At 45.7% G+C, this 16,039-nt stretch overlaps 1 protein-coding gene across 1 annotated transcript in view; it reads right to left on the minus strand.

Moving 5' to 3' along the window:
- Positions 1–16,039, minus strand: part of LOC141215208 (alpha-actinin-3) — a 119,438-nt gene that overhangs the window by 8,143 nt on the left and 95,256 nt on the right. Inside the window, exons 6-14 of the mRNA XM_073665507.1 lie at positions 12,535–12,613; positions 11,675–11,756; positions 11,517–11,602; positions 11,316–11,408; positions 9,736–9,966; positions 9,479–9,626; positions 2,463–2,613; positions 1,458–1,566; positions 1,234–1,374 (exon numbers count right to left, since the gene is read on the minus strand). Of these exons, the coding sequence (XP_073521608.1) occupies positions 1,234–1,374; positions 1,458–1,566; positions 2,463–2,613; positions 9,479–9,626; positions 9,736–9,966; positions 11,316–11,408; positions 11,517–11,602; positions 11,675–11,756; positions 12,535–12,613 (1,120 nt within the window). The remainder of the gene's footprint in view (positions 1–1,233; positions 1,375–1,457; positions 1,567–2,462; positions 2,614–9,478; positions 9,627–9,735; positions 9,967–11,315; positions 11,409–11,516; positions 11,603–11,674; positions 11,757–12,534; positions 12,614–16,039) is intronic.

Here is a 16,039-nt window from a genome sequence, read left to right on the forward strand (position 1 = left end):
GCCTGTTTTCGGCCTGGCGCCGATCTCTGCAAGATCAGAGTGGTCACATACCGGTTTGCGCTGATATCATATCGACAGAACAGCATCTTCTCTTCTGCTCTGCTCTCTTTACGAGGTGCCTGTGTCTATATCATGCTGATTGACAGCCGGCTCCCTGCTGCCTATCTGCGGGGAGCCGGCTGTGACTTCCCATCAACAGAGCAGACCAGAGCAAAAGGAAAAGCAGCTGTGACGACGAGTGGTGAATTGAAGCAGCAGAATCACCGGGTAAGCCAGCAAAGATTGTTCCGTGCAGAAAAGGTATTCAGTTAGCAACTACCTGCCTGTTAGTTCTTAGCCTCATGCACAAAAATAATAAAAATCCTGGATTACTCCGTTACTCATTGCAACAGGAAACAGAAACCAGCAGGAGAGCAGGCAGTATCAGAAAGCCAGGATCAGTGAGGTGATTATAGCTTCTCTTTCATGTGTCTTTCTTACCATTTTTTTTAAATAAAGTTGGGCAATCACTTTAAGGAAAGAGTCAGATGACTATATAACTCAGACGAGGATCGCAACGGAATGCTCGGGCTGGCCGACCTGAGCGTGTCAGCTACATAGAAATACATGGTGTCACAAACCGATGGCAAGTCTGAGCATTATGTTGCGATCCTTGTCCGAGTTATACGGTCTTCTGACTCTTCTCTAAAAGCCAAAATTGCAGAACTTTGCTCCTTGAGAAACCACTTCTACAAGGAATTACTCATCGGACTTGATAGTCAACGTTGCCAAGTTTGCTATTGGAAACAGATTTATTCTAGGGCATGTCGGATTATTAGATTACAGTACTGAGCAGGGCTGTGGAGTCAGAGTCGGAGTCGTGGAGTCGGAACCCATTTTGGTGAAGTCGGAGTCGGTATAAAATGGACCAACTCCGACTCCTAAAATATATAATAAATTGGGTACAGTAGTTCAATGCAGTTTGTGGGGAATATTTTTTCATAAGAATTTGGGAAAATGATGAAATGTCCTATAAATGTCTATCCTATTCCTGATCTAAGAGTCTAGACTTTTAGCTGAGATGAATCTGTGCTACAGTAAATTTATCACTTAAACATGAGCCATGTATGAGGGAGTCGGAGTCGTGGAGTCGTAGTCGGTGTCATGGAAATTGAGGAGTCGGAGGTTTGGCTTACAGACTCCACAGCCCTGGTATTGAGACTGGTGAAAGGGTCTTACAGAACTTCTGCTTACCTGGATCTCTTCAATACTGTGCACAATGAACATATCCTGCAGATCCTCCGAAGCTCCATCCATCCAGTTATTAAATGGAGCAGCTCTCTTGGCGAACTCCAGATACAGCTGATCAATGGTTTCCAAGAGCTTCTCTACACGCTGGAGAGAAACATCAGATCTTCATTCTAAGTTCAGTTCTTACAAAGAAATCACCTTTTAATATAATTTGTCAGGCATTCTACCTCGAGAGCATCTCTCCTCTTTTGTGTGAGGGTGCCAAGAGAGTCCCACTGGTCACAGATAGCCTGGCAGCGGCTATTGACAGCAGCAGCATCATGATAGTCAAGTTCACTGTGGGAGGCACAAAGTATTATAAGCTTTTTATAGAGCAGTGGTTACTCGAGCGGCATGAGAAACCGGAAGTATATTAGTTAAAAAAATGAACACATGAAACTGATAAATCAGTAGTAGTAGGACTGCAGGAATGAAACACCCAATTTTAGCTGTTTTTTTTAAATAAATAGCATACAAATGCCATCTTGCCATAGTAGCTCTGCCTAATTGTCCAATGAAATTACCCTTATTTTATAAAATTAAACATGTTTGATCCACTAAAGAAATCAGAGTAGAACTTTAAAAAAACACCACATTTCAACTAGACGTGTACGGCCTCGCACAATTCACTTGTATTGAGCGAGGCCGGGCACGTCTAGTTGGAATGTGGTCGGGAGTATGCAAATTGAATACTTGCAGTCACATGACCATCCGCTCCCGCCGCTGGGACTGGATAATACTGACAGCGTGCACTGTGCACATTGTGAGGATTCACAAGTTTGTGGATTGATTGTAGATCAATTCATAGATGGATTTCAGACTTTTGTGCCAAACCTGGACAATCCCTTTAATGATGACTGCCTGTGACCACTCTACTAATTATACTACCTAAGTAAGTCAAACGTGATCAGGGAACAATAGGGTAAATGACGATCCCCTTCGACTATTCTCTGATCCTCGGGTCTTTGGTCAGAAAGTGGTAAGAACACTCTATTTATGTGATTATCCAGCACTGTGACTTTTTCAATTAGAGATGGAATTTCATCTCATTTGATGCATTTTGGGTGTTTAGATGCCAACTTTTCAGTGTATTGTGTGACATTGGTCTCAAAGTAATTGGATTTTAATATTAATGATTATAAGTTATGTTTCATAAACTATTTATAAACTGTAATTTAATTAGCTAAACTTACTTCAGCTCCTGAGCGATGGCTGCGATCTGTTCCACACGGTCCTGGTGGGCAGCTAGATCACTCTCGAAGGCTTCATGTTTACGCACAAGAGCTCGAATCTCCATGAGGGAAGCGGATTCATAATCTTTCTGAGTCAGCAGTTCTTCCTTTCCTGCACAGAGCAGATGGGTAGATATTAGAAGAAAGGCATCAAGCATTCAACCTCTTCTTCCTACTACAAATAATTGAGAATACGAATTAGTTTGGATTATAATACATTCCATCCCCTTTCCATCAGTGGTGGTCAACCGGCAGCCAGCTGCTTCCCCTGGGACTTTTGTCTTTTTTCACCTATTTATACAATATTAGCACTATTAAATTGATTGTTCTGCCATACATACTAAAGGAATATACATGGGATCTGCCATTTGGAAACTCTGAACCCCCCACCATTATTGAGAACAGGAGTCCAAAGTCTAAAGTTTAAAGAAAAAATATGAGATGAAGATATGTGACGATGAATGTAATGTGCAACCCTTGGATGGAATTAAAGGATTGGTCCCAAGATTACAAGTTAACATCTATTCATAGAGAATGTAAATTAGAGTAGAGTAGTTTATAAAACATCCCGTCCCAATATATCAGTGCTTTACTTGACTATCTCCAGTAGTCCCGTTGACTGGAAATTGAGCCATTCCATTCTAGATTGCGACTCTCAAGAGTTCCCTAGTTCCAGAGTTCCATTCTAGTTGTCCCAGCATCCAGACCTCCAGCTATGAGTAAGTTATCCCATATCATATGGATAGGGGATAACTCACTATTTTTAAAGGTAATCTGTCAGTAGGATCTACCATCCTAAGCTGTCTATATGGACATGTAGGTCACAGGAAGCTGAATAAAATGACACCCTAATATCTGCGATCCGGTGTCTTATTCCAGAGTGTAATGCACACGCCCGGACTGACTGGCGTGTGCGTGTATATGTAGTGATTCCACTGGACCGTACCGGAGAGTGAATGCCTGGAGGGGCGTAACTAAGTATCCACCCGATCCGACCAAGGTCGCACGACGGCATACGACGCCAGTGCACCAAGGAGGAACCGAGCAGAGGGACCAGAGGCTACTCCAGGTCAGACCCCGGACACGGCTGTTGACCCACACCGGGGAATACAGGAACAGGCAGGTTAGGCTGGCACACAGACGGGTGGCTGCTGGCAAGCAAGACTGGTATGCAAACAGGGAGGTATTGACAGGTACGGCCGGTATGCAGGCAGGTGGATGCTGGTAAGTACGACTGGTATGCAGGCAGGGAGGTACTGGCAGGTACGACAGGTTGGAGCACAGAGTGGATAGGTCCCAGTACAGACTGGGACTCAGGAACAGAACCACAGATGGACAAACACAGCAGAGTGAGGCCGCCCGGAGCGGCGAGCAAGAGCAGAGCAAGACGAGACCGCCTGGTGCGGTGAGCGAGAGTAGAGCAGGACGAGGCCGCCTGGAGCGGTGAGCAAGAGTCAGAGCAGAGAGAGACTGCCGGAGCAGTGAGCAAAGGGTCAGAGCAGAGCGAGACTGCCGGAGCAGTGAGCAAAGGGTGAGAGCAGAGCGAGACTGGCGAGCAGTGAGCAAAGCGTCAGAGCAGAGCGAGACTGTCGGAGCAGTGAGCAAAGGGTCAGAGCAGAGCGAGACCGCCGGAGCAGTGAGTAAAGGGTCAGAGCAGAGCGAGACCGTCTGATGCGGTGAGCAAAGGCAGCGCAGGCAAGAGCCGCCGGAGCGGTGAGCAAGGCAGAGCAGGCAACAACCGCCGGAGCGGTGAGCAAGGCAGAGCAGGCAAGAACCGCCGGAGCGGTGAGCAAGGCAGAGCAGGCAAGAACCGCCGGAGCGGCGAGCAAGGCAGGGCAGAGGGGACAGGGCTCTGTTCACACGGAACAGACAGGAAGGGAAAGGCAGAACCAGATACCCACAGGGTACTTGCAGTGAAGTAGCAAGTGGACCACAAACTCACAAACGGAAGTACAGTGACAATGAGCGGGAGTTAGGTACGAGTTCAGACTCTGCAGAAAAAGGGAAGATATAGGCGTAGAGAGAAACGGGAAACAGGCTGGAAGATAGTTAGGGCAGGAACAGACACTGGGAAAAGACACAGACAACAGATCTAGGTATGCGGCCCCTAGAGGGCAGAAGGAACAGGCTAAGAGCATGTTTACACGGGCCTGGAATTACAGCCTCCAGGAAAGGCAGAAAGACAGCTGGCAAGAGTGCACAGACAGGACACAGTTCAGACACGGGAACTGATACCGCAAGGCAGGAAACATAGACAGGACCAGGCACATCAGTGACTAGAAGCCAACTGACAGAACAATATGCTCAGGGAAGGATTCCAAGGAGGAGCTGGTTTAAATAACAGGTGACAGACAGCAATAGGCAGATGATGCATTAGGGGCGTGTCTGCAGCAGCTACAAGAAACAGGAAGTTCGGCGGGTGTCGCCCTAAGCAGCCAGAGCAGAGCAAAGCAGACAGTATGGAAGGCAGTCTGAACTGGAAATCAAGTGCGCGCTCTTGCACAGTGGGAGATGTACCACTATGCAAGGACGCCGCCAGGTATGTTACAGTACACCCCCCGTTACGCCCCCTCTTCTTCAGGCCTGCCAGAATCTTCCGCAGGGAATTTGAGGGCCAATCCTTCTCTTCAAGGAGATTACTTCTACTGTCCACAGGAAGAGACAAAACTGGTCTCATCTGAGTAGCTAGGATGCTACCTCTTATCCAGCCATCCTCAGCAACAGACGAAACGGGTGGAGTACCAGGAACAGCACACAAGGAAGTCTCTCTCCACTTATTATCAGGTAGCACCCCAGAGGGTTCAGGAGACAACTGGAAGTCCTCCGCCGGGTTGGAGGGGTACAGAGACTCGGGGGTAACCTCTGCTTCGGGGTACATCTTGTAAAGCTCACAGGATGAAATGGGCGAGGTATCAGGTACAAGGTGTAGTGAAGTCACTGTCCCTTTGTTATCTGGTGGTACCCCGGAGGGTTCAGGAAACAACTGGAGGTCCTCCGCCGGGTCGAAAGAGTGCAGAGACTCGGGGGTAACCTTTGCTTCGGAGTACACTAGGTCTGACTCACTGGACAAAGCGGGCAAGGTATCAGGTGCAGAGTATAGGAAAGTCTCTGTCCATTCGCTACTAGGTAGCACCCCGAAGGATTCAGGAGGCAACAGGGGGTCCTCCGCCAGGTTGTAGAGGTGCACGGACTTGGAGGTAATCACTGCTTCAGAGTACCCTTGGACAGGCTCACCGAGTAAAGTGGGTGAAGTATCAGATACCGGGTGCAGGAAGTCCTCCTGTGTGGATTCTGGGTGGGCAGCAGTCTCTTCAGGCAGGAGAACTGGTGCGCTACCCTCGCACATTACCCGCCGGAGATGCTCCGGGATACTGGGAAGTGAAGCTTCAGCAGGGACTTCAAGGTTGGGGTCAGGAGGTCTTTGGGAGGACAGACCCTGGCGTGACGGCTTGCCTCTACGCCTAGCACGTTTGGACTGCCTCTTGAGGTTGGCAGAAGTATTCCGGAGAGCGTAGTCATCCTGTGTGGATTCTGGGTGGGCAGTAGTCTCTTCGGGCAGGAGGACTAGTGCGCTACCCACACACATTACCCATCGGGGCTGCTCCTGGATATTGGGAAGTGAAGCTTCAGCAGGAGCTTCCGGGTTAGGGTCATCGAAGACCATTAGAAAGGCCACCAGGAAGGCCTGCAGGTCCAGGACGATAGGATCCTGTGCGTCCCATAGGGGGGTGATCCATTTCAAGGCATCACCCGCTAGGTAAGACATCATGAATCCCACCTTAACCCGATCGGTGGGAAAGCAAAGGGGTAGAACTTGAAGTGTAGCAAGCATTGCTCCACAAATGCACGACTCAGTTTTGGATCCCCATAGTACCGTGGCGGATCCGCAGGAACGAGTGCTGATAGATCCATCTGGACGGGTGCGTAATTCGCCTGGAACTCAGCTGGTAGCAAAAAAAAATTAATTTCTTCTAGATGCACGTATTCGCTGAAAAACGTCTCAGAGAGCGAAGGCCGTGGGGCTCAACGGGAACCATGGCCTGAGCATGCTGTAATGCACACGCCCGGACTGACTGGCGTGTGCGTGTATATGTATTGATTCCACTGGACCGTACCGGAGAGTGAATGCCTGGAGGGGCGTAACTAACTATCCACCCGATCCGACCAAGGTCGCACGACGGCATACGACGCCAGTGCACCAAGGAGGAACCGAGCAGAGGGGCCAGGGGCTACTCCAGGTCAGACCCTGGACACGGCTGTTGACCCACACCGGGGAATACAGGAACAGGCAGGTTAGGCTGGCACACAGGCAGGTGGCTGCTGGCAAGCACGACTGGTATGCAGGCAGGGAGATACTGACAAGTGCGACAGGTTGGAGCACAGAGTGGATAGGTCCCAGTACAGACTGGGACTCAGGAACAGAACCGCAGATGGACAAACACAGCAGAGTGAGGCCGCCCGGAGCGGCGAGCAAGAGCAGAGCAAGACGAGACCGCCTTGATCGGTGAGCGAGAGTAGAGCAGGACGAGGCCGCCTGGAGCGGTGAGCAAGAGTCAGAGCAGAGCGAGACTGCCGGAGCAGTGAGAAAAGGGTCAGAGCAGAGCGAGACTGCCGGAGCAGTGAGCAAAGGGTCAGAGCAGAGCGAGACTGCCGGAGCAGTGAGCAAAGGGTCAGAGCAGAGCGAGACTGCCGGAGCAGTGAGCAAAGGGTCAGAGCAGAGCGAGACTGCCGGAGCAGTGAGAAAAGGGTCAGAGCAGAGCGAGACTGCCGGAGCAGTGGGCAAAGGGTCAGAGCAGAGCGAGACTGCCGGAGCAGTGAGCAAAGGGTCAGAGCAGAGCGAGACTGCCGGAGCAGTGAGCAAAGGGTCAGAGCAGAGCGAGACCATCTGGAGCGGTGAGCAAAGGCAGAGCAGGCAAGAACCACCGGAGCGGTGAGCAAAGGGTCAGAGCAGAGCGAGACTGCTGGAGCAGTGAGCAAAGGGTCAGAGCAGAGCGAGACTGGCAGAGCAGTGAGAAAAGGGTCAGAGCAGAGCGAGACTGCCGGAGCAGTGAGCAAAGGGTCAGAGCAGAGCGAGACTGCCGGAGCAGTGAGCAAAGGGTCAGAGCAGAGCGAGACTGCCGGAGCAGTGAGCAAAGGGTCAGAGCAGAGCGAGACTGCCAGAGCAGTGAGCAAAGGGTCAGAGCAGAGCGAGACTGCCGGAGCAGTGAGCAAAGGGTCAGAGCAGAGCGAGACCATCTGGAGCGGTGAGCAAAGGCAGAGCAGGCAAGAACCACCGGAGCGGTGAGCAAAGGGTCAGAGCAGAGCGAGACTGCTGGAGCAGTGAGCAAAGGGTCAGAGCAGAGCGAGACTGGCGGAGCAGTGAGAAAAGGGTCAGAGCAGAGCGAGACTGCCGGAGCAGTGAGCAAAGGGTCAGAGCAGAGCGAGACTGCCGGAGCAGTGAGCAAAGGGTCAGAGCAGAGCGAGACTGCCGGAGCAGTGAGCAAAGGGTCAGAGCAGAGCGAGACCGTCTGGAGCGGTGAGCAAAGGCAGAGCAGGCAAGAACTGCCGGAGCGGTGAGCAAGGCAGAGCAGGCAAGAATCGCCGGAGCGGTGAGCAAGGCAGAGCAGGCAAGAACCGCCGGAGCGGCGAGCAAGGCAGGGCAGAGGGGACAGGGCTCTGTTCACACGGAACAGACAGGAAGGGAAAGGCAGAACCAGATACCCACAGGGTACTTGCAGTGAAGTAGCGAGTGGACCACAAACTCACAAACGGAAGTACAGTGACAATGAGCAGGAGTTAGGTACAAGTTCAGACTCTGCAGAAAAAGGGAAGATATGGGCGTAGAGAGAAACGGGAAACAGGCTGGAAGATAGTTAGGGCAGGAACAGACACTGGGAAAAGACACAGACAACAGATCTAGGTATGCGGCCCCTAGAGGGCAGAAGGAACAGGCTAAGAGCGTGTTTACACGGGCCTGGAATTACAGCCTCCAAGAAAGGCAGAAAGACAGCTGGCAAGAGTGCACAGACAGGACACAGTTCAGACACGGGAACTGATACCGCAAGGCAGGAAACATAGACAGGACCAGGCACATCAGTGACTAGAAGCCAACTGACAGAACAATATGCTCAGGGAAGGATTCCAAGGAGGAGCTGGTTTAAATAACAGGTGACAGACAGCAATAGGCAGATGATGCATTAGGGGCGTGTCTGCAGCAGCTACAAGAAACAGGAAGTTCGGCGGGCGTCGCCCTAAGCAGCCAGAGCAGAGCAAAGCAGACAGTATGGAAGGCAGTCTGAACTGGAAATCAAGTGCGCGCTCTTGCACAGTGGGAGATGGACCACTATGCAAGGATGCCGCCAGGTATGTTACACAGAGGAGTCCACATTTGTTTAAATATGTAAATGAGCTGTAAGATCTATGGACCGGACATAGATCTCCTTGAGAATCTGGATCCAGATCTTATTTTAAATGAAAGGAGACATTACCGGCGTGAAACATGTAGATCAGGAGAACAGACTGTCAGTCATTACATGTCTCACACTGGTAACACATTGCCTTTCATTTAAAATAATCTCTGGAGGCAGATTCTCAGGGAAATCTATGTCCGGCCCATAGATCTTAACAGCTCATTTACACGTTAAGAAAAACATGGATTTTTCTGGAATAAGAAATCGGATCACAGATATCAAGGTATCATTTTACTCAACTTTCTATGACCTTCATGCCTGTATAGACTACTTAGTAGGGTTGATCTTACTGACAGATTCCCTTTAAACATTACTAGCCTCATCAGTCTTGTGCTTTCCACCTTAGCTTTGGTTGGCTGCAATGGTCACGTGTTGAATGTGTGGAGCAGCAGAGTGACGGCAGTGCAGGGGCTTCAACAGATAAGTAATGCCTATTTTGTTCTTTTCAGCCTTTACTCTAATTTTTGCATGAAACCAGAGTGTCCAGTAAACTTCCCAATGTTATTGGATTGAATGGTCTTCACTTACCTCTGGTCCAGGACTCATGAAGAGAGGCCTTCTGTTTAAACTTTTCGGCCAGATGCTCCAGTCTTTCCAGTCTCCTGATTTCTAGAAGAAGCCACTCTTCATAACCTTTTTCTACTTGCTCAAGACCTTTCCAAGCATTGGCAATATCCTGATGTAAAAATATTTGCACACAAAAGCCAATTAACAAATTAAGATTTTTTTAAATGTATTACGCGACACGGCATAACTCCGTTTATTCCTGGTTCCACTATACTTACAGAAACCATCTTGCCCTCAGATGGCATGAAAGCAGGACGGTTGCTGAGTCTCAGCTTGGTTTGCAGGGTGTTAAAGTTAATTTCCAGTTGACACTTCTCCTGGACACGGGGTGGCTTGTGAACTCTTCTGTAATCTCTGAAGTCCTCCAGTTTCTTTTGCATGGCACCCATTGATTGTTCAGGGGTTTTGTTTTCCAACCATGGAATAGTACGGCGGATCCATTCCAGGAGCTAAAGAACGGCATGAAAAATAGTAGTAGTTATCAGAATAGTAATACTACAGTTGAAAAGCTATTAAAAAGTCTTTATGTTCTATTATTTGCAATTTTGGCACATTTTCTACATTTTAGCTGGAAGTGTCTGTTATTCCCGTTATAAAGATTTTTCCAAGTCAGAAAATGTATCAGCTATGTATTAATGACATTTCTTTCCAGGGGCACAAATAGCAAAACATGTGACTCTATCTAAAGCAACATTTGCAATAGAGTTCCTTTCATGTTTCAGCTTATTTGCAGTCTAGGCGATAGTGCTACTTTTTCTACCACCCAATTTCTCATTTTTTTGGGAGAGAATATCGGAGGAAGTGTCTCCGTCTCTTTTTTTTGCCCTGGTTTTCATGCTGTTGCATAGCCTGTGAGGTTCTCAAACTAAGCTGGGCACCCCTCCTGAGGGACCTCATAGCAGCCACAAAGTTTGCCTTTTGGTAAGGATGCCGTTGTTTCCTACAATGTAAGCTAAGCAGCTATACTTGGTGTCAAGCAGCAGCTGCAAAAGCAAATACAATTTTATAGTGTATAAGAAGTTATTTATATAATTACCCCTCTATGAATCCCTCATTATAAACTGCTTCTTAAAACATGAGATTTGTATTTGGGTCAGAATTGTCAAAAGGGATATAAATGTCCAAGATGATGCTCAAAAATGGGGGACAACACTATTAAATTGGATGTGGAGGTAATCTTAGGTTTTAAACATGTGGCCCAACAGTGGGTTTCCTGACCCAACTCAATAACTTCACATTCATACATGAGGCTGTCAGTTGAAGTCAGGAGACCCACGACCGATCCGGACATCATTGTCTGTATTCGGGCCAATTAGAGGCTAGAAAAATTGGTCTAATTTTTCTTGAAAAAAGCTCCTTAAAGGCGATCTTATCCACATGTTAAAATGGTTGGTGAACACAAAGAGTTGCCATATGTTTTATTAATTTTAAGAACAGAGAAAGATATTTTCCTTTACATGTGGAGAGAAGTCAACTGAGACATCAATCTAGGAAAGGGTTCTTTACAGTTACAGCGGTCAAACTATGGAATTCACAATCCGGAGAGGTAGTATGACAATACCATGGTATTCAAACAAAAGCTAGATGCTTATATAATGATAAATAGCTGAGAATTCTAAATAATTTTCTATTCCATTATGTATCATTGTTCTGAGAAAGGTTGAATTTCATGTAGATGTAGATATGGCAGGGGGAGATCATCGATGTAAAGGAATTGGATTTTTTTCTTTAACATTTATGATAAATGTTTTTTGAATCAATGAAGTCAAGAATAGAAGTAACTGAGCATTACACTAACCTCACTTGCTAACTTTTCATATTCTTCCATCAACTTTTCATTTTCCTGGTTCACTGCAAGAACCTTACAGATCCTGTTTGCTGCAGTCTCAGCCTGCGGGAAGAAAGGAAAGTTTTAGATAGATCATACACGACAATACTGTCAATCAAACCACACATTTATAGAAAGAGGGTGTATATTGATCATTATGACTGTTATTACCTGCTCGGCTCCAGCAAATGCATGGTAGAAGCAAGACACGTAAGTCATAATTGCCTTCTCGTCTGGCTTGGGTGTATTCACAATATCTGGAGGAAACAATAAATAATATATCATGCTGTTTTATTCCACACCTATACTTTTTTTTATAAAATACCCACCTTCTGCGTCCAACATCTTGGGAATATCCAGGAACTTTTCTGCTACATCAAAGGCAGTGTTCAGGTTACCAATGGGGTCATCCTATAGGGATTGTGAATGAAGACATATTATTGCATGGGACAATAAATGTGCAGAACAATGAATCAATATTAAGGAAATAGATCCAAGTATGTGGCATTGCTATATGAACAAATCCTCTAAACATGTCCCGACAGATCTGTGAGCTGCAGTGCTTTTAAAGGGAACCAGTCATCACATTTTTAAATATGGAAGTGGTGGTATGACTTTGTAGGCGCTTGTCCCCAAAGTAAAATCGTACCTCTTTTTGTAGTGAATCAATCTGCCAGTCATGAGAAATCAAATGTAGAAGCCATATGCAAATCAGGCTGTAAGTGCACTGGGGGGGGTGTCAATGCACCTAAACTGCTTTTTTCAAATGCATTGGCACACCCCAGTGCACTTCCACAATGATTTGCATATGGCTTCTACACTAGGTCATTTGTGATTGGTACATCAGATCTTAAAAAAATATTGGCTAACAAGCGCCCACCCAGACATATCATTAAAAAAAAAAGTGCCCTTTAAGGAAATAGGTCCATATAGTAATGAATCATGCTGCAATTATTTTCTTATTACAAGTACAGTATATAAAAAAGCCGTGTAGCTGTAGGACTAAGACAAAGTTTTCGGACTCTTTTTAGAAATTGTGAAGAATTGCAGCATAAGGTAAAAAGAAAATTTTAGATTTGCACAAAATAATTGATAAAACCCTTTAAGTGAAGAGAAGGGTTTAATAAATTGCAAAATGATGCTGAATCTTCCCCCTAATAATGATGACTATTGTCGGAGCTGACTATACCTTTCTCAGTTTGGAGTAGTCAATGAGGTCAGGCCTGTGTCTATGGATGAGAGCGCACAGTGCAAGGCCATCCTTCCAACTGTACAAGAGAGAAAAGAACAAGGGAAAGAAAAGAAAGTGAGTATCTCTTTAATGGAAAACAAGAGTATCTCAAAGAGAATTTAAAGGGGTTGTCCACTTCTAGGACAAGCCCTTCTCAATTTGAATGTTTGCCCCCGTTAAAATAGAAACATTTATACTCACCTCCGGTGCCAATGCCGTTCCAGCGGTGTCAGCACTCGCGGTCCCAATGCTCACGTGAGGTTGTTACGTCACCTCAACCCAATCAGTGCCGGCTTCACTGGTCCCGCTTCAGACAAATCGAACATCAACAGGAAGTCAGAAACTCCATTTGCAAACATGTGTTTCAGGGTGTTGCCCCTCCTCAGTGCAAAGCACGAGATCTGATCTGGCTAGGTGAAAGGCCTCTGAGGGTGTAAGGCGGAACATTTCCATTTGACGAGAGTGCCAAGCCGGGGTAAGGAGGCTTATAAGCCATGAAATGCACCTCTGAGAACTTAAATATGCAAATAGCCTCTTCAGAGAGAAGAGGACTTGATCTCTTGTGCCACCTTTTGGATGTAGCAATCCGAAAACTCAATATCGACCCTTTAACGAGCCTTGCCACATGACTTAGGATAAGAAGCCAAACCAGAAACTCCATTTGCAGACACGTGTTTCGGGGGGGTTGCCCCTCATCAGTGCAAAGCACAATATCTGATTTGGCTAAGTGAGAGGCCTCTGACTGAGGGTCTAAAGGGGACTAGCTAGTGTAAGAAGACTTATAGGCCAGGCAAGACTCCTTTTGAAAAGGTAAAAAGGTTTGGAAATAACGTCTTCTCAGAGGAAGAGAGCAAGGTCTCTTATACCATATATTGGAGGGAGCAATCCTCGAAGTCAATATTGAGCCTTCAAAGAGCTCTGATGAGGGGCATGACCTCGAATACATTTGTCTACAAATGGAAGCTTTTTTCATTTTCGAGAAGATTCTAGTTTGGCTTTATATCCTAAGTCATGTGTCAAGGCTCTTTATAGTGTTGATTGATTGACATCTAAGACTGCTACCTCTTCTAGGTGACAGTAAAGACCCTGCTCTCTTTCTCTTTGAAGAGGATATTTACATATATTTTATAGTTTCTGCCATCTCCCTACGTTCAATGCAGTTTTGAGTGTTGTATATGCAATAGAGGCATTTTTCCCTTGGTCCCAGCAAGCAAGTAATTAATGGGTGACATAACACATGACCATGCTGATAGGTCTAACTATATCCGGCAAAACCATGACGGTGAGAGTTATCCCTTGTCAGGGCTGGTTTACCTCTCACTGGGTTTGCTATAATAAGTGAAAAAATAGTATTTTCTGGGGGAGGATGGGTTGGGGGGAGGTTATGGAATACATAATAAAATAATGAAGTAGAAGTTAAAATAAACAGTACAATATTAAACCATCCCAACAAATATTACAAAAATATTTGTAAATGAATGCCTGGCCTGTCAATTATTTACAAAAAGACCTGCCGCTAATAATCGTTATAAAGTTATGTTAGGATTATGAGTTTGCTTCTTTTTTTAAAAAAAAAAAAGGCTAAAAATATTAAATAAAAGATTTTACTTTTCACTTTTTCACACTTAAAAAAAATGTATCCACTGAAAGCAAATAACCAAAGGCTCCAATAAACGGTAGACTAAAGTCAGAGGGCTCGGCCATCCAAGTATAAATTCATAGGAATGTATAAATGTGATTTATTATTATTATTATTTTTATTATCATTATTGATAATAATTATAATAATAAAAATTAAATAATAATATTAACAATAAATCATACAAATATAAAATGATATCGATATATTACAGCAAATGATTTATGGTCAGACGTTATATTACAATATTGATAAAAAAATAGTTGACTCGTTGGCTAATGTGATGTAACATAAAATCACATGATAAGGACACAGTTTAATTAAAGAGATTTTCTGGGACTTTAATTTTGATTACCTGTCCTTATTATACGTAATCAATATCAGATTGGTGAAGAGTCTGATCAGCTGACTAAAGGTGTCCCAGCACACCGTAAGTGGCACAGCTCCGTCCTTTGAATGGTCCTACAAGCTCTCTCCTTCTCACTTGTCTGGGAGGGAGCTTGCAGTACCACTCATGGCCAATACACAATGAATGGAGCTGTGCCACGTCTGGTGAGCCACAAGATTTTCAATCAGCTGATTGGTGAAGGTGCTGAGTAGTGATGAGCGAGCATGCTCGTTACTCGAGATTTATCAGCATGCTCGGGTGTTTTCCGAGTATCCTCAGCGTGCTCGGGTGTTATGTTTTAGTCACTCCGTGCTCATGATTTGCAACTGTTTGACAGCTTTAATATATGCCTGTTTCTTAGGCATTCCTTACATGTATTAAAGCTGCCAAACAATCACAAATCATGAGCACGGAGTGACTAAAACATAACACCCGAGCACGCTGACGATACTCGGCGAGCACCTGAGCATGGTTGCCGAAAGGGTTAACAGAACATACTCGCTCATCACTAGTGCTGAGAATTAGACCCCACTGATCCTAACGTCTTTAGTATTAAAGGATTATTCTTATGATGTGTCTTCCCGGCTTACTGTTTTCCAGGGAGTGGTGTGTTCCTGAATAATTGATAGTTTGGATCAGTTGCCTTGTCACATCTCTGGCCCGAACTACAGAGTCTCTAATGCTGCAACCAGAGGCAGCCTTACCTCTGCAGCATCGGAAGAGAGCAGAGATAAAAATGAATTAGCCAGCTTCACAAGCTCTATGACAAAGAGCTTGGAAGCGCTGCACTCCTTGCCTAGGAAACTGGTCGCCTCTGATAATCTGTAGGAGTGGTCGGGTGACCTACAAAATGAGCAGCAAGCTATCAAATTAGATGTCCTTTCTTTCTTGAAAGAAGGAGATGATTTTAATGAGGGTTAAATAGCAAAGAGTTTTGTTTTTACAAATATTTTGTAATGTTACCCTTTTGATGAGAAAACCCCTTTAAATATGCAAATTGTCTCGTCAGAGAAGAAGAGGACTTTAACTCTAGTGCCACCTATTGTAAGCAGCAATCCTAAAAGTCAATATCGACCCTTTAACGACTCTTTCAATATGACTTAGGATAAATAGGTGGCACTAGAGTTCTAGTCCTCTTCCTCTCCGAAGAACCAATTTGCATATTAAATTTCCCAAAAGAGCATGGGTGGCCTTTAAGTCTCCTCACTCTGACATGCCAGGCCTGGCTTGTCACTCTCCACAAGGAGAAACCGTACACCTTAGAACCCCTTTAAAGTCACAGAAAACCACTTTAATCTCCTGACTGATGATGTTCCTCAAGAATTCTCTCTTTTCACTGACAAGTAAGGAATATATGAACGTCGGCACTTTTAACATCCTGTGTTCCCATTAGATACTTTTAGGGTGTGAATATTTTTAGTGAAATTTTACTTGTC

The sequence above is a fragment of the Phyllobates terribilis genome, unplaced genomic scaffold (genome assembly GCF_046119375.1).
Source record: "Phyllobates terribilis strain yellow unplaced genomic scaffold, ASM4611937v1 Scaffold_231__1_contigs__length_3143052, whole genome shotgun sequence".
Lineage (NCBI taxonomy): Eukaryota > Metazoa > Chordata > Amphibia > Anura > Dendrobatidae > Phyllobates > Phyllobates terribilis.